This window comes from Lethenteron reissneri, chromosome 25 (genome assembly GCF_015708825.2).
Source record: "Lethenteron reissneri isolate LAM-NWPU_2019-01 chromosome 25, ASM1570882v1, whole genome shotgun sequence".
Lineage (NCBI taxonomy): Eukaryota > Metazoa > Chordata > Hyperoartia > Petromyzontiformes > Petromyzontidae > Lethenteron > Lethenteron reissneri.
In genome coordinates, this window is record NC_083803.1 from 2,534,929 (window position 1) to 2,561,337 (window position 26,409).

Genomic DNA, 26,409 nt, shown 5'->3' on the forward strand with positions numbered 1-26,409 from the left:
TTCTTCCACAGTTTGATGAGCATCAAATAAATTTCGCCATAATCACAGAGCAGTTAGGCCGACAGCGCCGGGGCTTTGTTTAAATCTAAAGTGCTATATTCCATGGTTGGTGGGTCCCCTCCGAGGCGGCCAGCAGGGTGTACTGTGGCGGCACAGCGGGCTGCGGCTGCCCTCCGCCCTCCCCATCACTCTCCCCCGGCCTCTATCTCACACAAGCGCGCTCGCGCCTCCCCATCGCTCTCCATCGTTGCCCGTCTCCTGCTTCCCCCCCCACCACCCACCCACCCATCTTACTCGCCACTCTTTCCCTTGCGCATCGCCCCTTTCCCGGTGTCCCACGACTCCGCCGGCGCTTCTCTTCGCGCTCCTCGCTGTCGGCACGGCGAGTGGCCGGGGGGGTAATTAGCCGAATATAAATGCGCCGAGCTGGGATGGAAGGGGACGGACGGCAGGGACTCTCGCTGCTGATTAGTGCCGTCCGCAATTAGCTTATCTTTTCCATTAATTCCTATTAAAATTGATAGTCCAGTTATATATACAATACACGTGCAAACATGTTACTAAAATATTCGGAACTTTTTTTCAGTGGAAAATCTAAATGCCAGGATGATCTACTGTTCTGGCAAATATTTTTTGTAAATATCTTTAAATTGTTTGGCTAAAACGAACCCACGAGGCTTAACACGTAACCTTAAACAATGCGAATTGAACCCCAATGAAGCTTGGAGAACTGGATGGAGTCCAAGAGAACTCGCAAACAAACACGTTGCGAGAGAGCAACGCAGAATATCAGTGGGGCTCATCTTCCGCGAAACGCATTGTCCACCCTAAATTGCATCCACACAAACCATGGCAAATGCACAAATCGTAAATTAAAAACTCTCCAGTGGTGGTGCGACCGTGATCATCGAGAACAGAGACCGTACGACGTACACCGACGCAATGCCCGATCCACAAAATACGAATGAAACATCACGGCGGTGATACACTCCATCTTGACCATCTGAATGTGAAATTGTAGTTGTGGCTCTGCGTCTACATCAGCAGCCGTACAAAAGAAAGAAGAGGCAAATACGTGAACTCCCTGTTTATCCAGAATTTAGTCTAATAAAAATGACGAGAGTTACATATTATTTATTTGTAGTGATTTAATCTAGGGCTATGCAGACGTCTTGAGGCAGCAGTTGTGCATTGCGTTACGCATGTGGCTATGTGAACGCCTATTTAAGGGGGGTGTTTGCGATGTAACGATGTCCATCGTGGCAACAACGAGACCGCGCGTGTCGTTTGGTTTGACGAAGGACAAGGATATTCCGCTGTAAAGAATAAAAATTCACGCGCCGGGCTTAAACGATCGTCTATTCACGATGGCTTCGTCTAATAGATGCCGCTTCATATCGGGACCATCAGCGGGTGTCGTGAAGAAATTAAAGAGTTAAAACTCGTTTCGTAGTCGCATGCATTTTTTTTACGCACTGCTTCAAATTGGCGTCGCTTGGCGCGATTCGGTACTGTTTCGGTATTGTTTTGAAACAAATGCATTGCCCCTGCCTTACTGCATTGTTTTACAGAGAACAACAATTGCAAACTTACCGTACGTCAGCAAAAAATGTTGACTTTTTCACAGGAATTGTGAAAAATAAATTCCCCCGCAGCAGTACGCACACACGGGAAAAATAAACGAATGGCAAACACATTCCATGTAAGCACAATTATACCGGGCGTGTGTTGTGCACGTCTTAATACTTTCATTATGCTCATCTGGCAATTGTTCTACGCGAGTGAGGCAGTCGAGCACGTTCATTGGAAGCCAACCTATACTCTATCCCCCCTGGTCTTATTTCAGAGTTTTGCGCTGTGGGAGCTCTTCATTTCACAGAGTGCTGATGAGACTCGTGCACCCCGTCTCGCCCAGAACGGACCAAGGGGTGCACGCGTTTGTGACCCCGAAGCCACACAGACACACACGCGCGCACGCACACACAGACACACACACACACGCGCGCACGCACACAAAGACACACACACACACGCGCGCACGCACACACAGACACACACACACACGCGCACGCACACACAGACACACAGACACACGCGCGCACACAGACACACACGTCTCCCGTGTAGCCTTGAACAGACTGTTGCGGGAAAGCGCTGTCAAGGAGCACCTATGAAGGCCAGCACTGAAAAGGAGGTGGGCGTCCAGCCTGACACCCGGCCGACCCTGTCTCTCCAAAGATGATCGTTAGACATCACACCGGGTACTCATTGGAGGCTACCTAGGGAAAGACCGAGACTGGTTTCAACTATTTGTCACTGAGCTGGAAATTCAGATCGCCGGGATCATAGCGCAGTGCGCTCACCACTGTTCCACCGCTCGCCCACGCACACAAAGATCCCCCATTTAGCCTTAACAGACTGGAAGGGCAAGTGCTGCTAGTGAGCACCTATGAAGGCTGGCACGGCACACGAGGGGGTAGGTGGCCAACACCACGCCCGGCCGCCTTTGTCTCCCTAGTGACGATGTTTACACATCGCACCAGGTACTCGTTTAAGGCTGAGTCGACCTAGGGGAGGCCCGGGACCGGTTCAGATAATCGTCACTGATGTTGGCCGTGAGCGGGAATCGAACCCGGGTCTCCAGGTTCATAGCGCAGCACGCCAACCGCTACACTATTGCTCCCCACGCACACGCACGTACACACGCACACGCACGTGCGCACTTGCGCACGCACACAGCGTAGCGGCGTTCGAGCCAGAGCGAGTTTGTAGCAAAAACAAACTGCAGCGAGTGAAGCGGCGGCCGATGGACGCGCGTCTGTGGTGGGAGTGTCCCCGTTGCGACGATCTGCTCGCTGTCGCATTGCCTGCCCGCCTAGAACATCACTGTCTGTCGCACCGCACCAGGGGATCGCTGTGTCATCGAATATTTTATGCAAAATATTACACGCATGAGTAAAATGTACGAGATGTTTGCGCTTAGATAGTATAATGCCGTGCTGATTAAATAAGTCTAGTGTTGGTAGGGGCAGTCACGCAAAACAAAAATAAATACTAAATGCATTCGCACACTTACAATAGCAAAGCGGAGTACAAGGGGTGTAAATTAACACAAGGAGGTAAATGTAACGATCAATCTTGTTGCAGAATGAAAGGGACGGTCACGCACGTGCTGCCAGTGACACTGCCACGCACACATACGTACGATGCAAAATAAGTTCAACATACATACATACACACATACATAAAATACAATGCGGATTTATCTAGCATGTACATGCATCTCGATTCGCTATACACACGGAGGCGCACATACATATTGTCACGTGTACATCCACAAGCACGCTTATATACAAATAAGCATCTCCATTCACGTGCGTGCACGTGCATCCGTCTGCACGTACACGAAGCATGCGCGCATACATACGTATACCATGCTTACAAATGTACAGAGACACACACATATATATTTGTGATAACGTAATTTGCACTTTTAAAAACACGCGTAAAACGTACAACTACGTAAAGATCCAAACACTCGGGAAAGTTTTGACTTTTAAATTATAGTTTGCACGGGAAGGATATCGGCTATAATCATGATAATTTCAAACTTGCAATTAATCGCTCAGCATCTCAAGGTTAGAGCAAAACATTTAAAACATCCACGTGTATTTTTTTAGGCTGCTCTACGTCCGCCTCTTGGTGTGATATATTGAAGTGGGTGCCACGGGGCAGCTTCTTTTTGCTCGAGAGCCTGGGCGTTTGCACATCGGTATTTACGGAGCAGATGTAAGGGGTGTTGTCGGGAAAATGATGGCTGAGCATTAGGAGAAAGACACGTTGCGGAGAAGGCGAACTGAAAAAACAGCGTCAATGTCAGATGCCAGGGCAAAGTGCGTCGGAGCAGGCCTTGCGCATTGCCATTCTGCTCCACATTGGGCTCACCGTGCCAGCTCATGCCACTGTTTATGAGCGCAGTGTCTTCACAGCCACAACGAAATAATGAACTGTATTGGCTGAATGTTGTGATCATAATATGATGGTAAAGGAAGGCCAGCAAAGTTAAAATTACAATTCTTTTCTGCGTAGCAGAAAGGTCATGTCCAGTTCATTCCCGACCCAAAAAACAGGCCGGGAATGAATGAAAGACTGACACAGTTGAATGGAACAACTTGTGTTCTGCATGGACACCTGGACTATCAGTGCTTGATCTGTCTGGAGGACTCAAGAGAAGTGGCGCTGGGAGACACCAAACAATAACTCAGTGGCACAGCTTTGGATGGCATCACTGGGCAGGTGGCAGGCTGACATCCATCTATATTGTGGCCAGGACAGAACCTGCTGGACATTTGTAGGGTGTGCACCACAGTATTTTTTTGGCTTTCGTTAGTCTGTCTGTGCTGCTGTAGATGTACACAGTGAACGTTTGTCTGTGTCTATGCCGTATGTCTTCACTTCATATGCACAAGGCAAAGATCCCACGTATAGATTTAGCAGACTTTTAGGGCAAGTGCTGTTAGCGAGCACCTATGAAGGGCGGCACGGCACACGAGGGGGTGGGTGGCCAGCATCACACCCGGCCGCCTTTATCTCCCCTGTGGCGATGTTTACATACTGCACCAGGTACTCATTTGAGGCTGAGTCGACCTAGGGGAGGCCCAGCACCGGTTCAGATAATCGTCGCTGATGTCGCCAGGTCCGTAGCGCAGTGCGCTAACCGCTCGACTACTGCTCCCCACCTGTGCACATGCACACACAGACACACATGCACTGTGTATGTAGTGAATATGTACTCCGTGTTCAGACAAGCACTCATTGTGTGCACATGCAGTAGAGACACGCCGTTTGCATTAAGTTGACTTGCTGAGACTCCAGCGGTCGGCGTGCACAGTATCATTAGAGTTGCAGTCATTCACCTTTCCGAGGGAAACACTTTCCTGTTCCAATGTTTTATTTGACCACTCAGGACACAATGTATGGACTGTGAGTACGTATTTACAGAAGTATATGTGCAAACGTTTCTCCAAGCTTCACACCTTTGAATTGAAAAGAAGAAAACATCCTATAAAATTCAGTTGCATATTTCTTTGATTTGTGAATTTATTTCCCTTTATACTTTAAAACTTCCTAAATAAAAGTACGTCTACGTGCATCCTGAGCAATTGGGATGAACAGCTGACACTTAGCAGTCTAAAGAAGTAGATTTTAACCACAAGCTATGTTTTTATAAAAGTTTAATTGTCGTGATATAATAGGACATTAACGGTAATCCATTGCTATGTGGGACAAACATCTGAGATAATGTTGATTTATAATAGCCTTACAAAGGGCGAGGGTTGGGAATAGGTTTATAAATGATGTATGCATAATACATGGCTCATAATGAATCACTTTAATGCCAGCAAAATGTTACAATGTGGACATGTTTAATTTGGGTCGAAAAAACACATTATGTCTTCGATGAAGTTTGAACCTGCCACTCCAGCATTACAGTTATTATTGTTTAAAAGATTAGTTCTAGGAACACATATATGTTTTAGAAAAAAACACGTTTTAATTGGATTCGATTAAAAAAAAGAATGAAAATAACTCATAATAGTAAAAGGGCAACATTATTACAATTTCAATAGCAGGCAGTGTTGTACAGGCATGCAGGTTAGTCGTAGCAGTAGTAATAGTGGTGGTGTTGGTAGTGTTACTCATAATAATTCATAAAGGTTTTGGGTTAGATTGTGTAAGTGTAAATGTGTCGTAACCCTCCACCACCCGACACAGCCAGTAAGGTTTGTCACGTAAACAACGCACCAATTAGTTACTATTTCATCCCACCGGTGTGTTGGAGAGTAAATCCACAACATTTACAGTGTTACGCAGTGGTAGTGTTCGTGCTGATAGTGGCCGTGGTGGTAGTTGTGGTGGTTGTATTGGTAGTAGTGATGTGGTTGGTCATGGTGTGTTTAGAAATGCTTTTAGTATTTAGTTTGCTGTCCTTCCCGCACCTGCAGATTAGCACGGTTGGCTACGTACGGTGCGAAAGAAGTTCAACATACATACATACATACATACGAGGGTGGTGTTGTTATTGGCGGTTGTGTTAGTGGTGGGAGTCTCCGTATTGGAAATGATAATGTTGCAGTTGTGTTTATGGTAGTTTTGGTAGTGTCAGAGTTGGGAGTGTAAACCTACTCTGTGGCCACCTTCATTGCTCTCAGATGAAGTGGTCTCACTATTCAGCCCCTCTTGATGGCAATGCCCTCTGCCTCAGCTAGGAATCATCACTTCTTGACTGGGGCCCAAGGAGAAACAGACTCTACTCCAAGTCCAACAGTACCAACATTGTCCAAAGTACTTCCAACCCAAAAGCTCACTACCATGAATATCACCCAGTTCTCTCAACTCTACCATACGTTTTTTTTACTATCTTATCGTATATATGTATATAGTGCCTTTGTCCCAGGCGCTAAACAATGATAGTATAATTGTGCATTCGATGATAGTGGATAACATGGAGAGTGGGGTTATTAAAAGTGGCTGTGTAGCTATGGTGACAGAAAGAAGGACAGATAGGAGTGGTTAAGGAGGGGTTGTGGTCGTGGTAGTGATAGGGGTTGAGGTAGGCTCACATCTACTTCCTGTCACCAAATATGCCCACCACCCCAAGCTTTCTACCCACTCTCTATATATATCACAAGCTCCTATGTCGGAATCGCTATGCCTGTCTCAACAACCCCATCACCATGAGGCCTAGTGCACAAACGTGCCAGCCACCCTTTTGTCAATTTTATACTGCTGAATGTCGTTTCTTGTTGACGATATTCCTGCAGGAGGGCACCATAGACATCGTTTGTCTCACTGGGACTTGACACACGCACACCCTCTGAGCTCCACTCACTCTGAGTTGTTCCTCCCTGGCTGCCAACTCTACAAGTGCACTCACTCCCCTGTTTGGCGTGGTGAAATTTGATGTCATCCCTAAACCAATCTGTAAATTCCATACCATAAATTCTCCCAAATGTCACCTCTTTTGAGGGCCTCTCCCCTCACCTTCTGACCCCCTCCCCTCACCTTGTGACCCCCTCCCATCACCTTGTGACCCCCTCTAACACGAGAGTCTCTGTCGTCCACCGATCACCGAATCCAAACTCCAACTTTTCAGATCTGACCTCGACGTCAGGTCTCTCCTCCCCTCCACTCACCATTGCTGGTAAATTGAGTCTCCAGTCCCGTGAAATTCATGAATCCCTCCCAGCTGATCTCATCTTAACAACTCAGCCCAGCCCCATGGCCACAGTCGTCTCCAACACACAAGTCCATCACTCTCACCACCATTTTACCTTTAACTTATTGTGACCACCACCTTACAAACGTATCTTTTTACCTCAAGGCCACCTCTTTCCAAATCACCAACGTGCATTGCACCTCACCAGACAACCATCCCCTTCAATTATCGGCTTCCGCATTCAGCCTTTCGATCCCAGCTTCAGTATCCCCCATTGCCTACTGCTACGAATGATCTATCTCCTGTAAAGACCTGTACATCTTACAGAACATCCTCGACCCTCTGATACTCAACCGCCCTTCGTAAGCAAACATTCATTGATTCTATGCTTGAGAGACAGTGTAAGAAATCTGGCCTTGAAATCCATAATCAGGTCTGGAAGACATCAAATCATGTCAGTCGGCTTTGACAAGGTCCAAATCAGACTTATGATCGAAAAAGGTGCTGGAAACCCCTACATACCTCTTCAGCACTCCCTCCTGCATCAGGAACAGCCAGATTTCACTTCTTCTCCTTCAGTTGCCAACAACTCTCCTCTAATTCTTCTGCTTTGGTAAAACCATCAAGAGTTGCATTCTGGTATCTGACTCTGCTTCTATTACTCCCCAGTCACCTTCCCTTGACATTCCTCAGTCCATCACCATAAGCAGCGTCACTACAATCATGTCCAACCTACAATTCTCCATCCTCTGCTTCACAAATTCATCCCTCACTGTGTAGCCTCGCTGTGTGTAAATCGCCTGCTTCGTTCAAGACTTTAGTCTCCTCCAGTACCATTCCCCAAGCCTTCAAGACTGCTGCTGTCAAAAAAAGAAGAATCCAAACTGTCCCAGCATGCCTGCAGATGTCCTTCCTATCTCAAATTTCTTTATATCAGAAAAGCCCGAATAGGTGTTATCTTCTCGCATGTCCCCAAACGCCTCTCCCTTCGTGATCTCCACGATTCAGTACAAACTGGTTTCTGCTAAGGCCATTCTTTTGAAACTGCTTTCCTTCATGTGGTAAATGGCCTTCTCTCTTCAGACCATAGCTCACTCTCATTCCAAGTTATGTTAAACCTTCCTATTGCTATGGACGCCATGGACAATTCCAACGTTTTTGACCAACTCCATTACAATGATCGTGTCTCTGGCACCCTCATGCTCTGGTTCATTTCTTACCTATCAAACTGATTTTTCCACTTACACACGAGGACTGTAGTGTTGGTGGTGGTAGTGGTAGTTAGTAGTGGTGGTGTTAGTGGAAGATATAGCACTAGCGTCACCAACACAGAATGGCCACAGCCTGGGCCGCTGGTCCAGGGCGCTGGGGTGCCCGTAGCGCTGGGCAAGACGCCCTCACTCCACGAGCTGACGGCACCGCTGGGCTGATCTCATGCGTGCTCGGGGTGTCCGCTCGCTCCGCAGGCGCCACGGCGGTTGTGCCGTGCCGGGTCCCAGCTGATTGGCCGCACCCTACACCATGAATCACCACTGACGCTAATAGTTCCCCGTGCTGGTTAAGGGGTGCTGCGTTAGGTGTAAAACATGACATCTTCACAATTCTGCGGTGCACTTAAGCTCGGCCCCACGCTCACACCCTTTTCCCCTCCAGCCAATATCCTTAATGAGGCCAGTAATTAATTGGTGTCCTCAAATCTCCTGATTACTGACATGGAAGGCAGGGCTGCAGGATTAACCCCATTCTCCCTATCCACTATGTCAACAGACAGCAACCAATTCCACAATAAATGACTTCGCTGCAGTACGTAGCACCACAAACTGGTAATGTCTGTCGTCCTTTGCTCCCACTCTCAAAGCCTAATTACCCGTGTGCGCCGAGCACCGTGTGCTCGTGGGAGGCAGCGCACACTCCCTTTAGCAGGAGCCTGCCGCACGTTGTGCCGAACAAGCGGTGCTTGTGGCGGCGGCGGCGGCGCACAGACGGTCAGGAACCCTGCGCTCAGATCAGATTCACGGGCCGTGCCTGTTCGCCAGTTACGTCTCGGAGCAAACGCAATGCACACCCTCTTGAACTCTTCAGATGTATAAGTGCATCATCTTTATCGAACAATAAAGATATTTAATAAATAGGCCACTTGGTTTAAATGTTGCTGAACGTATATTATTCTTCCTTTGGGTCATTTTAATTTCCTTGTATTTTCACGACGATACATCATGCCGTATTGACTGTGGAGTGACTGATGCTGACGGCTTTTGCCTTTCAAGAAAGTCCCAAGATTTATGGTAATTTATCGCTCTTGTATCCCTTGTCCCCCGTGCCGCCCCCGCCTGTCCTCTCTATTGACGTCGTTCCCAGGCTCCTAAGCAGGATGTCAGCCAAAGATCGCCGCATCGATTCCAACGGGGGCTCATACATCAAGACGGAGCCGTCGAGCCCCAGCTCCATGCTGGATGGCATCTCCAGCAGCCACCACAGCCCCGGTGGCTCCTCCGACGGCAGCGGCAGCTACTCCACCGCCGGCAGCATCAACGGCCACCACCATCATCACCATCACAATCACCACAACCACCACCATCACCACAACCACCACGGCCTGGACTCGCCCCCCGTGGGCTTCCACGGCATGCCCAACGCGGCGGTGCCGCGCCGGCGCTACGAGGACTGCTCGGCTGGAGTGGGGGGTGGAGGCCCCCCACAGCTCACGGATGACCCCACGGCCAAATGCGAGTACATGCTCAACGCCATGCCCAAGCGCCTGTGCCTGGTGTGCGGGGACGTGGCGTCCGGCTACCACTACGGCGTTGCCTCGTGCGAGGCCTGTAAGGCCTTCTTCAAGCGCACAATCCAAGGTACGGGCCTTTCTCAAGCGTTCTTCGACTTTCACGGCCTCAGAATAGTTTTCTCTCGTGAAACGGCACTCCGCCTAGTTTGCACGCCTCTTCGTGCGGTAAAGCACCGATTTGCTCCACTGCTGACAGCCCCACGCATTTGCATGCGCTCTTCACAAATCGCGTGCGGCCCACATTGTGCAGGATGAGTACGGTGGAAGTGGTCATGCCAGAGATCTCTGGGCAACGGGTTCCTGCTGCTGGTGGCTCCGCAGTCAGAGTTCAAAGTCCAGAGAGAACCTGGAGTTTCCTTTTGAACCCATACAGATTTTGCCAAAAAATTCGCAAACTACTTTATATGTTCACGGGCATGCACCTTTCGTGTCCGGTGGTCCAGAATGATATAAATTCTTGTCTCTTATAGCAGCTGATTTATTCACGTGCATGTCGCGTTTTTATAAAGTGACACGAAGCATTTACATCCACCTGGATACATTACCCAGCCGAGAGTCCCTTCAGTGAACCCCCATGCCTTCTCAGATGTCTACACTGGGTGTACTCTTTCTCAATGTGCCAAAGAAAGTTTTGTTTAGATGGAACAAATGGTTATTGAACTAATTATGGGCGTTCTTGCAGTTTATTGAGAGTGTCGTGCGTTAGATTTGCGTGTGTCATTCAGTGTGTGCCGGTTGCCCACTGTTGTGTCAATGCAAACATACGCTTTTTTGTGTCATCTGATATTGCGTGTCTGGCTGTGCGCGCACGTGTGTGTGTGTGTCTGCACGCGTGGGTGTTCCGTGCGTGGGTATGTATATGCATGTGCGTGTGTGTTTGCTGAGTTGAGAAAAAGACAAAGGAAGCACAAAAATAAGAACACATTATTTCAAAAGGGCTGTGCTCCTCTGTGTCACCGAGTGAAATATTTGGGTCTAATTTTAAAAGCGCTCTTGTCCGGAACAGCCACAGTCCTGCGTGGTAATTACGTAAGTGCTCGACGGCGCGGTAATTGGATACTGGAATTACATTCTAAATGCAAAAATTACTTGGAATTAAAGAAGAGATGAAATCAGAACGGACAACAAAATCACACGTTTCACTTCAGTAATGCTGAAGAATCCGAGTTTTTCTCTCTGCATTTGCATTTGAATTGGAGTGGAGTGGCCCGGGATCAAGTGAGGGGTTTTTCCTGTCTCTGCGCGTCGGCGCAGCGAGGGGTGATTAAGTTCTGACGCCTGAGGTTGTCCACTCGGCAAATTATCGACAGTGGTTTGCTTTCTGCTTCTCTGCTTTTTCCGATGCCTGGCTTCGACCGACCGTGTTTTGTCAATATCAATCAGTGTTTACTAAGTGTGATTAACTCTGAAATATTTCATCTCGGCTTGCATCCCCAGGGGCCAGAGTGCTAATTACGCTAATACGCATGTGGTTCAATGATCTGTAAAGGTTTCTTGGCTGCTTCTGATCCAGTGTGAGGATGATGTAGCAAGGCCCCTTGTGTGCCCTGTCTTGTCTAATGAGTGGCAATACCACCCGGACAACTTCACTCAATCTCATCCACACGTATCACTCTTCTCTCTCTCTCTCTCATCCACACGGATCGCTATTCACTCACTCTTATCTCCATGGATCACTCTTCACTCACTCTAATCCACGTGGATCACGCTTCTCTCTCTTTCTCTCATCCACATGGGTCATATTTCACTCTCACTCATCCGGCATGAACTACACTCGTCACAGGCTGTCACGTTTAACATCTACGTGAAGAATTTGAAGAGTCCCATTCATAATGAGTGACGTCGTTCCTCTTTGAGAAGTAAATTTCACCACATTATGATTGAACCCAACTAAGTTTTAGTGTCAATTAAGATTAGCATTAAGCACATTTTAGAGGATTATGACCAAATCACCGTGGATGCAGTTGAACTCGTCAAATCTCAGAGATTGAGCATGTCTGAGACTGGGTGGTGTTTGGATGGACGACCACCATGCATGGCAGGTTGTTGTAGGATTATCAGCTATGTGGTGGACAGCAGAGGGCAGTACAGAAAAATCAATGGTTGAAATTTCCTTCTATGTCTCACTGCTGTGCTCCCCTATCTTCACCAACACTAAGCAGCATGGTGGAGTACGGTCGAATAGCCCCAACAACCGGCGTGGCTTGGGAAGACCCTCATCCAGCAGCAGATGGACCAGGGTGTCTTCATGTTCGTATTTTTAAATGATTGGTCTGGACGCTGTGTGTGGAAGCGTGCTGTCTGCCCGTCCAGGATCCGCCGGCGCTATGAATTGCCCCTAACCGCAGTCAACTCGAGCGCTGGCACATCTTGCCGTGTCTAATGTTCTTGTCTCCTGCGTCCGCTTTGTGTTGCCACATCGGTGTCGCCGCTGCCGCCGTCGCCGCCGCTACTATCCACCGCTGCCCCCGCGCGCAGGGAGCATCGAGTACAGCTGCCCGGCCACCAACGAGTGCGAGATCACCAAGCGGCGCCGCAAGTCGTGCCAGGCGTGCCGCTTCATGAAGTGCCTCAAGGTGGGCATGCTCAAGGAAGGTGAGTGGCCAACGGCACGCGCGTGCGTGTGTGTGGTGCATGCACGCATTTTCACGACCGGGGTCATTCATCATCTCGACACGAGCGGTGCATCTCCGTGACCTGAGTGCGCATCCTCCCCACAGTGGCGAGCGAGGCCACAAATCCAATTTCGTCGACCGGTGTTTCTCGGCACGTGCCGTTGACAGCGCCACGTGCTCGTTTTGCGGCCGTGCTCACCGGCGTACGCGGCGATGGAGACTTCAACTCCTGAGCCGCTTTGTGCCAGCAAGCCCCACGCTCTCCGAGCGTCATTATTCGGGCTTCACGGCCGTGAGTTATTCGTGGAGTTTCGTGAGGGTACGAGGAAGCATCGCCCACAATATTTAATTCGCACTTCTTGGGCCAACCGACGTGCCTTCTGGTCGAGGAGGGGTGGTCGTTCTATGGTTGTTTCCAAAAGGAGGCTTGGGGGGGGGGGGGGGTAGCGGGGATGGCCCGTGGGGCGGTGGTCTGACTAGAGGAGCCCGGGGGAGCCGTCTGTAATCGCAGCGATCGCGCTCGTCACAGGGGAGCGGGGTCCACGCTCTGAATGACACACATGCGAATGGGAGGTGGAGGGAGGAGAGGGTCCGGCTTCGGATAAGCAAGTGCCAGCAAAGTTACCGTGCCTGCGTCTGTCGTCTATCTCAGCAGGATACAACACTGTGGGTGCAATGATGGCAAACAAATAAAATAACGCCGCCCCGGATAAATCGGCGTTCCACCGGCGTTAACTTCCGCCACCTAAAGCCGTGTTGTCGATGCGTGCGCTGTGGGAGCAGCACTTGTTACGGGACCTTTTTCTAAATTAAGCCGGCTCTTGCGCAATGTTTATATATATTTAAAAAAGTATTGTTCGTCTAAATGAACTAATGCATTAGCAAAAATTGGCTGCGCAATGAAACCTTGAACAGTTATACAATTTCCCATTTGTATAGCAGAGTATCATTAGAGAGAAGGAAAAAGGCAAGGGCGATGATGTGTAAAGAGCTTGTTAATTTGCAGTGTAATACAACCTATTAATCATTATTCATGTGAGAGACGGCCCGGCGAGGAGGGGAGTCCAACTGAATGCAGCAACGCGGCGCCTCGATGCCCGAATAATAAAGGAGAGTAACTGGCGCTGGTAATTTGTGTTTTAGTGTTACAGATGGCCTCGTCGTCCATCATTTTTACTGATATACTGGGCTCTTCCCCGACTTCATTTTCTAAATGTGTCTAAATGCACATTTACTCTTCCTTTATGAATGTTATCTAATACCGAGAACGTACTCAGCGTTATTAATGCCGGGCATGCCGGACACATAAGACGTAAGCGGTGCCGGTTGCATCTCCGGGCATTTGCATGCAAGCCCTGTCGATTTGAAGCTCCTTCTGTTTAATTGGATTCACCCCTCTCGAGGGCCGTTTGTCATTCCCGGCCGCGTCTGCGCGTGTTTTATTGTGTGCGCCGGGTTTTTAAACATTTTATTTGGGTCTGGACATTCCGCCCGTCATGCGCGCGACATGCCAGCGAGCGGACGCCCTCAGCTCCCCCGGCACAGAGAGAGGGGGAGAAGCTCAACAGGGTGACGCTCCGAGGCCTCAGAGCTCACACTCCACCCTGACTCCACCCTCACGTTACCCTGACTCCACCCTCACTCCACCCTCACTCCATCCTCACTTCACCCTCACTCCACCCTCACTCCACCCTCACTCCACCCTCACTCCACCCCTCTCACTCCACCCTCACTCCACCCTCACTCCACCCTCACACTCCACCCCTCACTCCACCCCTCACTCCACCCTCACACTCCACCCCTCACTCCACCCTCACTCCACCCTCACACTTCACCCTCACTCCCCCCTCACACTCCACCCCTCACTCCACCCCTCACTGCACCCCTCACTCCACCCCTCACTCCACCCTCACTCCACCTCTCACTCTACCCCTCACTCCACCCCTCACTCCACCCTCACACTCCACCTTTACTCCACCCCTCTCTCCACCCTCACTCCACCCTCACTCCACCTTCACTCCACCCCTCACTTCACTCACACTCCACCCTCACACTCCACCTTCACACTCCACCCTGCACCACACGGTAGTTTGCTCTCTCCCGAACACGTTCCCATCGCGCAGGGCGCATGCCTGCGCTGCGCGCTCTGTGCTGCTGCTAATGTTGCTGTAAATAAGGGCTCCGGATCAATGACGACCGTCATCACTGGCAAATGCGCGGACTTGAAAACCATATTTGTCACGATGAAGTCTGCGTGATTTACAACGATCCAAACTCCGCACGCACAAATGGATTGCGCGGCGCCGCCCAGTTGTTTATGGTACTTGTGTTTGATGGGCGTTGCGCTTGTGGGAATAAAAACCTCGCCTGCCGTTTCTCCACCGCTGTTGGGGGGGGGGCGTGGGGGGGAAGAAAAAAACCCGCAGATGAAACTCCGGTAAACGCAGGCGGAGCGGCGCCCTCACCGTCCTCTTCGTCGGTCCTGACGTGTGCGGACACTTGACGAAGCGTTTGTCACAGGAGGGTAATGAGGCCACGATGCTGAACTGAGTCGCGGGTGCCACGCCGTCATCATCAGCGCGAGCGCCTTGCGGGGGGGGGGGGGTGCAGTCCCTCCGGCACAGAACAAGATTCAAGTCCCCTGATGAAACAACGGGCCTCAGAGAGAGAGAGAGAGACGAAGGGGGATGGTGGCGTTTGTGCTGTGAATGGTGATACTTTAGATTCTCAAACGCATCGCATCACTTGCCCAATATCGATAGAGGAATATTAAGAAAGTGAACGCGGTCGTTCATTGAGAGATGACCTGCACGTGCGGGAGAGGCGGAGTCTCTTCTGTCGGTGCAAGTGCCGTACGTGACGTACGCGACGTACGCTTATCTGTTTGTCCATCCGAAGCATCGTAATCGTCGTCATGAGCACTGATCAATCCACTGCTGGATGACGGCCTCCTCCCTGTCCCCGCCCCCCCCCTCCCAAGCTGTCATCATCTCTCATGGTCTTGCAATTCAGCAATCCATCTTGGCACTTACATGTCAGCTGATTTCTGCACTCTGTCTCTGCAGTGGACATCCTCTCCGGCGTGTTCCCTCCTTTAGTTGCTGCTATGTCGCGAGTCTCGACCGCCAGCCTTCATCTCTCCTCGCCTTGCATGCTGCCCTCACTCACTTACATTTCTTCGCAGTCAATACAATGTCTCCAACCTGCGTGCATTCTCCCAAGCATCCGTTCCTCTTCCTGTCCTCCAGTGTCACTCCGTGCATTCACATATCCACGCTTCTTTGTGCACGTTCAATCTGTCGTTCCGTTTTCTTTGTCAGTGTCCATGTGTCTGATCCATAAGTCACAGTGGGTGATGTGCACTGATTAAACGCGGTCTTCTTTAGGTAAATTGCGACGTTGATTTCTATCATTAGGTTCAGTTTCCCCATAGCACCGCAACCTTTTGTCGTGTGCCTCTTTATTTAAACACTGTTTTATCTCGGTTCACGTTCAATAACCGTCCGAGGTATACATACTCTATGGTGTTTTCTATTTGTCTTCCTTCTACGTATATGTGTAATTGTTTGGCAACCCAGTAAACATCCAAACAATGGGCCAATATTGCCACGTGCTGGAAACCGTTGGCCCACAAGTTGGCCCAGCGTTCACCAGTTTCGTGTTTTCTGGGGAGATTGTTGTAAGTGACTTTAGCCCGTTTATCGTTCTCTATAATTCCGAGTTAATTTTTTCTGGATAATATGAAGACTGTTTTCGGCTAATCCGACATGGTTCATGTTTTCTCCATTCATAATGATGCCTTTACTTCTCAGGTCTAATTCTCAGAAAACATTATATTGTTCCTGTGAATAGCCTTCCTCTGTTTGTCTGACTCAACTTTGTAATATGTACTCTATAACTTTTTTTATATGTAATCTCAGTTTAGAGGTTCCATTTTTGATGATTTTTTGTGATAATTTCATACGTTTATTTTATTTAGACCCCTGATTTGTTAGTGGTCGGATGATTGCATCAATTTTCAATGCGATTTCATAATCCGCAGAGGCCCTGCGTAATGTCCATTGATAGTCCTTTAATCTTTTCCAGGATCTGGTGGATAGTATTTATGTGATCGATGTAAGAGAATCATTTCTTCAACTCTGCTTGCTCAAGTGGCCGGTCGGCCTCTAAATTTTATTTTATTCTATTCCCAATGATCTCCGTGAACAATTTATATACGTGCGATAAGAGGCACCTAATGGGTCTTCAATTCCTCCAGTCGATTTTATCAGCTTTATTGAATAGAAGAATGATTGAGGTATCATTCCAAGATTGAGGTGTTTAATTTCTGTGTAAACGTTTAGTAAATATATCCGCTAACTTTGTCACAACACCTAGTCTTGCTTATTTGATAATGTCCACAGTTTATAGCTGCTGGTCCAGGAATATTCAATTTTTTCATCGTGTGAAGGGCAAGTGTTTACTTCTTTAGGTATCTGGAATTTTACCCCTTCATCAAAACCATGGTTTCAATGCAGGGATAGACGATGTTTTTGCTATAGATCTCTGCATACAATTTTAATCAAGGGTTATGGTTCCAACTCTTTATCTGAGGAATGCTATTTGGGAATTGTCAATCGACACCCTCATTTCTGCTGCATTCGTTGCTTTCTATGCCATCCATCTTCAACCATTGTCGTGCTGCGTTCTCCGATTTTAAATGTATTACCCATTTCAAATGGTCGGCACCAACTTTGACCTTAATGAAACATTTTTTCAAATTATAAAATGACGAGAAAAAGTAGACTCGATCCCCGGTCTGAATGTCGTGGATGGCCCGTGGTGGCTTGGAGATGGAAAATCTGCTTAAATTACTCATTATTGGGAGAGGACCGTGCACTGCGATAAGTGGCCCTGTCCTTTAAAGGTGTAAGAGCAAATGCGGCTCCCTGGAAACGCGGCAGCCGCCTGTGACCTTTATTTCTGTCCCTGTTGGCACGGCAGCGCCTCGGTGTCACAAAGCGCCACTGCGATAAGCGAGCCAGAGACGCGCGGCGTGCAAATCCGCGCTTGCGTCACGAAGCGCTGGTAGAGCGTATGCGGCAGAGCTCTCGGACGCGCGGTCGAGGTTGTTGCCGCGTATTTGTGCGGCGCGGTGTCCGACGTTTCGCACACCGCGCGCCGGAGTGCTTCTTCAGTTCGGTGCCTGAAGAAGCTTCCGGCACGCGGTGCGTGAAACGGGCATCGCGGCACGCAACACAAGAACCACGTCGGACGGCGTTACAGCACAACTGCAAACACCTGCGTGGTACAAGTTTGTTTTCAAGTAAATTGTCCACTGATCAGTGCACCAGGCAAAGTGAGAGCGGTCAAAAAGTTTTGATAGCGGAGGTAGAAACCGAGTTATGCCAGTCCAACGTTAGTCATGTTCTCAGTCAACCACGTAATAATACATCAATTGATGTCAGGGTGAACATATTGAAGAGAAAAGTGATAAAGCGCTGGCCTTGTGCGCACGGTGTTCGTCGAAACCTCTCGAGTGGTTTTCATTCCACGTACGAGCGTGGGGTGCAGCGTGGATATAACCGCGTAGTGTAATCATATGTGCAGGATGGATATCATTGCGTGTAATGCATTAACGCGTGTGCAGCATAAATGTGATTGCGTGTAGTGTATGCACGTGTGTGTGCAGCATGGTGCTGGCCACCCACTCGCTCGTGTGCCATGCCGGCCTTCATAGTTGCTTGCTAACAGCCCTTGCCCCAAAAGCCGGTGAAGGCTATAGGGGGTGATCTTTGTCTGTCTTTGTGCAGCGTGGACAGCAAGAGGCACTCATCTGTAGCGCCAGTAAATCTGAGCCCTAAAAAGATAACGGGCAGCAGGGTAACCCCTTCCCCACAGCTGCCCCCCACCCCCACCGCACAAAGACAAAGATCCCCCGTATAGCCTGAACAGGCTGTTGGGGCAAGTGCTGTTAGCGAGCACATATGAAGGCCGGCACAGCACACGAGCGAGTGGGTGGCCAGCGCCACGCCCGGTCGCCTTTGTCTCGCTAGTTGCGATGTTTACACACCGCACGAAGTACTCATTTGAGCCTGAGCCGACCTAGGGGAGACCCAGAACCGGTTCAGATAATCGTCACCAGCGTTGGCCATGAGCGGGAATCGAACTGGGGTCGGCAGGTGCAACGCGCCACGCTAACCGCTCCACACCCGCCGACCTACAAAGACAAAGACACAGACACCCACGTGCGCGAACGAGCGAGTGCTCCTCTCAGTAGCGGACTGCGCGCGTGCTGACATTAAAGCTGCACTCCAAGCCCTCTCCTCGTCGCCAGCTGCGCGCGTCTCTGTGGGTGGGAGGGGTGGAACAGAGGGGTGGCCATGCCCCCCTGCATGACCCGAGCACCCCGATGAAGGCCTGTCACTCGCCGTGTTCTCAGTTGGGGTTGTTTTTTTTCTCTTCACAGCGATGTTTTAATTATCGGGTATTTTTACTCCGCATACTTCATGCACCAAGATGATTCAGATATTGATCAAATAAATGCTTCCTGAATAAATGCAGTGTCAGGACCTTCATATTTGTTACACTTTTCTCCTGGGACTGCATAGACAATTAAATGCTTGGGGGCTGGGGGTCTTGGTGGATGGAGGGGGAGAGAAGGTGGGGGGGGGGGAGATGGGACATTGCTGGATCGTTGGGCTGCTCCCTTAAGCAGAAATCAGTGTTTTCTCAATTTCCCTCACTCCCTATCTCCCTCCGTCCCTATCTCCCATCCCCCCCCTTCCATCCTATCTCCCTCCCTCACTATCTCCCTATCTCCCATCCCTCTCTTCCACCCTATCTCCCTCCCTCACTATCTCCCTACCCCCCTCCCTCACTATCTCCCTATCTCCCGTCCCTCCCTACCCCCCTCCCTCCCTTCCTCCCTCCCTATCTCCCATACCTCCCTTCCACCCTATCTCCCTCCCTCACTATCTCCCTACCCCCTCCCTCCCTTCCTCCCTATCTCCCTCCCTATCTCCCTACCTCCCTATCTCCCTACCCCCCTCCCTTCCTCCCTACCCCCCTCCCTCCCTTCCACCCTGTCTCCCTCCCTCACTATCTCCCTATCTCCCTCCCTTCCTTCCTCCCTATCTCCCTTCTCCCCTATCTCCCTCCCGCCCTCCCTCCCCCCGTCTCTCCCTGGAGACGCTCCCTCCTTTACTTTTGGCCACAGCATCCCCCCCCCCATCCAGAATGCCCGTCTGGAAAATCCTGAGGTTTAATTTTTTATTCCTCCGGTGGATGAGCCCCTGTGGTATGCAGATGGTATTGATTCGGCAGTTTGATTTGGGTAGCGTAATCGTCGGTAGGTGTGGTGAGAGAAAGTAGGCGGAGGAGCTTGAGTGACAGTTAGAAATTGCTTGCACTCAGCAGGCTGCTGTGCAATGAGGAATGCATCCCTATCTGTCAAGCTACTGTCAGCAATGTCAGCGTAGAATCTCATCATTTGTTTGGCAGGGATGGTCTTTTTTTTCCTTCTGCTTCTTCTTCTTCCGCGAGAGACTGGATGCAACATCTTTGTCAAAATAAAAACCCACACAAACCTTCCCGGCTTCAAGTTCTTTCGCCCATCAAATGCGGACAAATGCTGCGCTGGCGGCAGGGCTTGTGCCACGCATGAGCCTCGACGCGTCGGCGTTGCGCTGTTGAGCCACCGCCGCCGCCGCTCCACTTGGTGTAATAAACGCTTCGAGTCACAAGCCACAGTGGTTGTTTCTCTCGCTCCGGTGAGTGCAGGGGGCCCGTCCTCATCTCTCGCTCACAGCCCCACGGGGCACTGGCGGAAACTCCACGTTCCTGTGGTGGGGTGGGGGGGCCTGCGAGTCACTTCAAAGTGCAGCCACTGTTGAATTCTACACAAAGTGGTCTCAGTTGTATTGACACCTCTAGGGATGAGTGGCTGAGCTGGCTCTTGACCACGATTTGAACTCGAAACCTTCCAATTGGGTGCTGCGTATTCTTAGCAGCACGTGACCGAATATGACGATGATGATAAATCATAATGGTAATAATTCACTGGTGCACAAACACACGGCGTGAGTTTTACATCCGAGTGCCATGTTAAAATATCTCTGCAAATATTTCCGGTGCTAAAGTCAACAAAGATGCAGTAGGCAGGGAGGGTGGATTGAGCCCACAGCCGCCTTCGCAGAAATGACACCTCATTCTTCCCCACGTGCATTATATCACCAAGAAAAAAAGCGCATGTTAACGGAGCTCTGCGCGGCTGGGGGTGCGCGAGTTTTTTTTGACGTATGCGCCATATATGGCGCTTGTGTATAAACACCCTTGCCCGCTCGCTATTTGTTTAGTGGACGGACACCTCGGGAGGGTGCCGTGGCGAGTTTGCATCTTGCTCAACAGCTTTTGAAGGCTACCATTGAATGGCCGCGTGGAGGGATTGCGCTGAAAGGTGCTGTCATCTCAAATCCTTCCAGATTGCTTCTCCCCTCATCTGTCAAATAGGTGTCACAGCCAGCCAGCCGGAATTAACAAATAAAAAAGCAACGTATTACATGAAACATAACAGTGGAATTAGCCAGGTATTGACCGGCCTGTCCATCTGACAGCTTTTATTCCCTTTGTTTCCGTCAGGTTTTATGATTTAGGCGAAGGCTCGGCCTCCCTAAGCTGTAACTCAGTGAGGCGGAGCGGGCGCTTTGTGTGTGCGCTCCGCCTTCTGTCTTCGCTCGTGCGCACAACCGCTCTCCACTTTAATTATCGCAGACTCTATCACGGCCCTCATTTATTTGGTGCCCGTGTTTACGAGTGAGTGAGCGCGCAGGTTTTTGCCGAGCCCCCGATTCAGTTTGCCCGTTCGCTCGCCGTCAGGAGGCCTCCGCTTGCTCTCCCTGGGGTGACGCAGCTCGTCACCGCTGTTAACTGTAATTAATTTGGATTTATTACAGCCGCCTCCAAACAAAAAAAGAAAAGGAGCACAAATGAACCTGTTCCCCCGTTAATGCATGATAACTAGTTTCATTACTCCTCTGAACCCGTCGCGCATTTCCCGTTTGCACGGCTGTCTGCCTAATGGATGTCATACTCTTGCCAGCGGTAAATTTGTCGCTAAGAGAGGCACCGGCAGCTGGCAGACGACAGGGACATGCGCATGTGAGCGGGCGCGTGCGCGCGTGTGTTCGCACGCACGCACCCGCGCGCGTGTGCGTGCAAGGGTGTGCGTGCTGGAAGTGTGAGACCGGAGTGGGATGTGGGTGGCTGATGTGGGGGAGGATCTCGTGGGACTGGGGAAGTGTACCCAACCTCACTTATCTTGTCAGAACCAGGCACGACTGCTCGAGCTGCGGCGGCGCTACTGCCGCCCGGGTTAAATGACGGCGTCCCGAGTGACGGGTTCAGCTCTGACCCCGGTCGCGGGGAGGGAGGTCTCCCGCCGAGGCTCCCTCTCGGCGCGTCACACCTTGGGGAGCGCCGGCTTTGGCAGTCGGCGCTGGCTGCTTGCCCTCGTTGCGCCCAGGGATGATCGCTCGGGCTGTGTCAGCCACAGATGATCGCTCGGGCTGTGTCAGCCACAGATGAGGCGGAGATCTCACCTCCATGATGACCCTCATGTTCGTTCTCTTGTGCACGCCGTCTTCAGTTTTCTGACCGAACGTAGCCGTCTTCGGGTTCGCAATGAAACACGTCAGAGATACCCACCGCAAGCCTTTAAATGTTTCACTGGAACTGTCGGTGACACATTTGTAAATTTTAAATAACACGGTGTTTCTCCCAAAGATGGAGAGATCGTGTTGCAGTTGGGTGGACGGGGGGGGGCAGGCAGTACAAGAACATGAGTGGCTCAGACACCATGACAATCCAAGGCGGCGATCGCATAGCAGTGCCGCATCTCTGCAGTTGAGCTGAAATATTGCATCCGCCAGTGCTTCATGCGGCTTGCCTGCTCTGATTAGGGTTAGGCCGGTCGCGTCGGCTGCTGGGCTTCAGCCCGGTTATGTCAACCTCAGCAGCGGGGCCCGGGGCCCGCCGAGCGTCACCGTGCGGTCGCGGCGCCGCGACGGGTGTCGGCGCCGCAAAGGCTCGAGCGCGGGCCGCGGTGCTGCTCTCCCATTCACAAGGGCCAGGGCCTCTCGCCGCGTGATGAATGGCGAGCACGGCTCAGCTCCCAGTCACTTTGCCCGAATTGATTATGGTTTTAATTTCATCGGGCTGTTTACCTTTCTGCCGCCTACCTTTAATGCCCGCTTCCCTTTTTTGGCCGCTTAATTGATGTTTTGGCTCTGGAGAGAAGGATCCCCGGGAAGTATTTTTATTCCAAGCCTCGTGTCACTTTAGATCTGATCAATGCAAAATCCATTATTTAAATCAATATGGGGCGAGGGGAGGGGAGTGTTACTTGAGAGATGGAAGTAGGGCAGTTGCAGGAGCCCCGCGTAGTCCGCGGGCATCGGGTGGGTGGACGGACGCGCCGCTCCGGCCCCGCCGCTCCGGCCCCGCCGCTCCGGCCCCGCCGCTCGTCCGCGTGTCACTTTTAAGAGGACAGTTTATAGAGTGAGCCAGAAATGAAAGCTGCAGATCGGTGGATCCCATTCGGCCGTGGCCACCGCCAGGCGTGATGAACAGCGGACACACTCTTCACGCTCCGCATGATTTACACCCTAATTTCACGTTAGGCTGTCGTAAAGTCACTCTATATGTCTTGCTGATGGTTTAGAACAAAAATTGTCATTTATCTGAGAAGAGGATGATTTTAGCATACACTATTTTGTGCATGGCTAATGAAGAAGTTATTTACCGTGGCACCGGTCCTGCTGAAAACAACGGAGAAGTGGTAAATATAAAACACAACGTGTCAGCAAAGAATCGGAATAGGTGACACAAAGCCTTTGCCGTTGCAGCACCAACGTTTTAGAACAACCTTGTTTCCTCCCTTGACATCGTAAATCTTTCTTTAAAAAATATTCTGAAGCAGAAGATTAGTGCTGGATACAACCACATTTGCAAATGTGATTCGCAACTTTGACCCTTATCTGTGTATCGATAGTTACATGTTCATGTTTTATTGTGGGACTATGTGTTGTGTTGGTGTGGTTAGGGACTGTTCTTGTTGTTGTTTTGCTGCCTTACCCAAGCTTGCATTTCGTTTTCTTTAAATCCCCAGTAATTGATGTACTTATGTACTTTATTTACTGTATATTCATAAAAAAATTTGTGACTTGCTTACATGGTCTCTAATTTTCACTCATATTTTTGCTGAACCTTGCTTACCCACCCCGACTGGACATCTGTGAAAAATAGGTTCACAGTTTATCGGATTCCTCCAGGATAAATCAAGATTCTGATACTGACCAATAACAAATGACGATTACATGATATACAGTGAATTTTGGTCGTTTCTGCCAATATTCGTGGAGCTATTTGACACTACTGGTTCAGTGCTTTTAAAGCAAATTGTTGAAGGAGTATTAGGCCGGAGATTGGCTCCAAACAAAGCTTCCTCTTTAGAGTAACGCAGGAGTTACATGGCATGGTCACGGAGGGGGCGGGGGAGGAGGGGGGACACAGGGTACACATTGTAGGACACGTCACACAAGGCGTGAGGCATGAGTACGGATTGCTGGATGCGGGACATGGAGCATGGCCTGTGGGAATCCCATTGTAGCTTGTGCCTGAGCTTCGATGCCAAGGAATATATTTGGACCTTGTCACTTCTTTCTCAGCCAGTTGGTGCACTCAAGGGCCCTGTTGGAAGTTTATTTTGCACCAATAGCGAAAAACAATGGAAAAACCTCGCATGGAAACCATCTTCATGATGTTAGGTATTGTGAGAATGATTGCAAATTATGCCATCATTACAGTCGTTGGAAAAATGAATTGCTCAGGACACTTGGTAATTTTCTTTTTTAATTTAACACGTCCCTTTGCACGTGTGCGCTCTGAATAAAGGTACAGCGCTATTGTGGCTGAGCTGAAATTGAGGTGCGCGTCCTGTGCGGTGCGGCAGAAAGAGCCTACAGAGCATGGCAGGAGTTGTCGCGATTGCTAAAATCAAGTCGGGGGGCTATGAATGTGGTGATCTCTTGTTGCCTCTTCTCTGTGTCATCGAGCATTTCTCTCCCGTGAAATATTGTTTGTGATCTCCTCCGTGCTAATTCCAGCGCGGTAGGAGCTTCCATCAGCTCTGGTTATTGCGCCGCCGCGGCTTTGGAGTCTGGACAGTGGTGGGTTTTGGAGGCAGCGCCGCCTGCCAAAACAATGATCGAGTTTGCCAAACAGTCGGCCTCACGCGGCCCTCGTCGTCTCGCGTTTGCCCGGCCGGGACGTTAAGGGCGCGTGACTGCGCGGCGTCAGCGACGGCTCGGCGGCGGTGCGCGCGGGCGACAGCGTGACGTGACCCCGGCCCGCCACGCCGTGACGGCGAGGACCCGCGCGCTCCAGCGATGCGCCGTGGCAGCAGCATCTGAGGTGCGGGCTCCTGGAGCCGGCCACGTTACCAACAGCTGTGCCGCCACCGCAGCTACCACCCCACCCTCTCGCTCGCCACCCCCTCTCTCGTTGCCCTTCCCACGCATCGGCTTCCAGCGCTCACTGCCGATAAAAAATGCCCTCCTTAACTCGTGACCTGCGTGCGAAGTTCATTCGTCCTCTTCAATTCGAGCCACGGCGAAATTGGCTTAGAGTGTGGGTCAGGAAGTGTCTGTGTGTGTTGAGTGGCAATGTAGCGGTTAGCGCTCTGCACTATGAACCCGGCGGACCCAAGTTCAATTCCCGCTCACGGCCAACAACAGTGATAATTATTTGAACTGGTCGTGGGCCTCTACGTCGACTCAGCCTCAAATGAGTACCTGGTGCGATGTGTAAATGTCGCCACTCGGGAGACAAAGGTGGCCGGGCGTGGGGCTGGCCACCCCCGGGTGCCGAGCCAGCCTTCATAGGTGCTCGCTAAGAGCATTTGCCTCAAAAAGTCTGTTGAGGCTATATAGGGGATCTTTGCTTTTGTGTGTTGAATGCCATTCATCTCAGTCAGTCAACTCATGGCGCTTGCGTCTGTCTCGTTCACGTGGCCTTAAAGTGCACATAGCCTGGCACAAACCCCGTGGTGACGTCACCGCTACTTACTGGCAAATGACGGTTGGTTGTTGTGTGTTGAAACATGTTTAGGGAGTCAGGTCTGCATTCTCATCCAGTGGTTCACGAACACAGTGTGAGAAACGGTAGCCTCTCGTTTGGCCTGAGTAAAAGGTATCGTGGTTGCCTCGTTAATAATGATGAATGTGCTCTGAAGAGGATTACGCTATACACATTTATGTAATGTGCAATCATTTTTGTTTTCGTATTAAAGCGGGAGAGGACGTTGGCAAAGGCACCGCATATCACAAAAAATGTGTACCCTGGCTCTGCCCAGCATGTACCGTCGTTGTCAAACTTGCGTAATATCACAGCGGGCTTTTCATAATTGAAATTATATCTTTAAATTGAATGAGCGAGCTCTCCCTTGGCCTGCACGTGTGGATGTTGGTGCCATAGAAGATATCCCCCTGACGTTATAATACACGTGGCTGGCACAGGGTCTTGGCGCCATCACTCCCTACGCATGGACCGATGTGGGGGTTTTTCTTTTTTTTGTGTGCAAATAAAAACACTGGTATGTTGTACATTTTGTACACAAAGCTGTCGTGGAGCTCGTGCTCATTTTTGACTGCACGACAGGGATGGTGCTGGCGCAGTCTCGATCGTTTGATTACAGCCACAGTTCGGTGCAAATTATTCCGCTGCGATCAATGCGGCACAGCGTTCTGCGGATG

The 26,409-nt window shown here is 50.3% G+C and overlaps 1 protein-coding gene across 4 annotated transcripts in view; it reads left to right on the forward strand.

Moving 5' to 3' along the window:
• Positions 1-26,409, forward strand: part of ESRRG (estrogen related receptor gamma) — a 122,803-nt gene that overhangs the window by 72,230 nt on the left and 24,164 nt on the right. For all 4 annotated transcript variants that reach the window (XM_061558894.1, XM_061558896.1, XM_061558895.1 and 1 more), the window contains 2 exons: positions 9,578-10,071; positions 12,483-12,599. In XM_061558894.1, coding sequence (XP_061414878.1) covers positions 9,591-10,071; positions 12,483-12,599 — 598 coding nt within the window. In that variant the 5' untranslated portion in view covers positions 9,578-9,590. The remainder of the gene's footprint in view (positions 1-9,577; positions 10,072-12,482; positions 12,600-26,409) is intronic.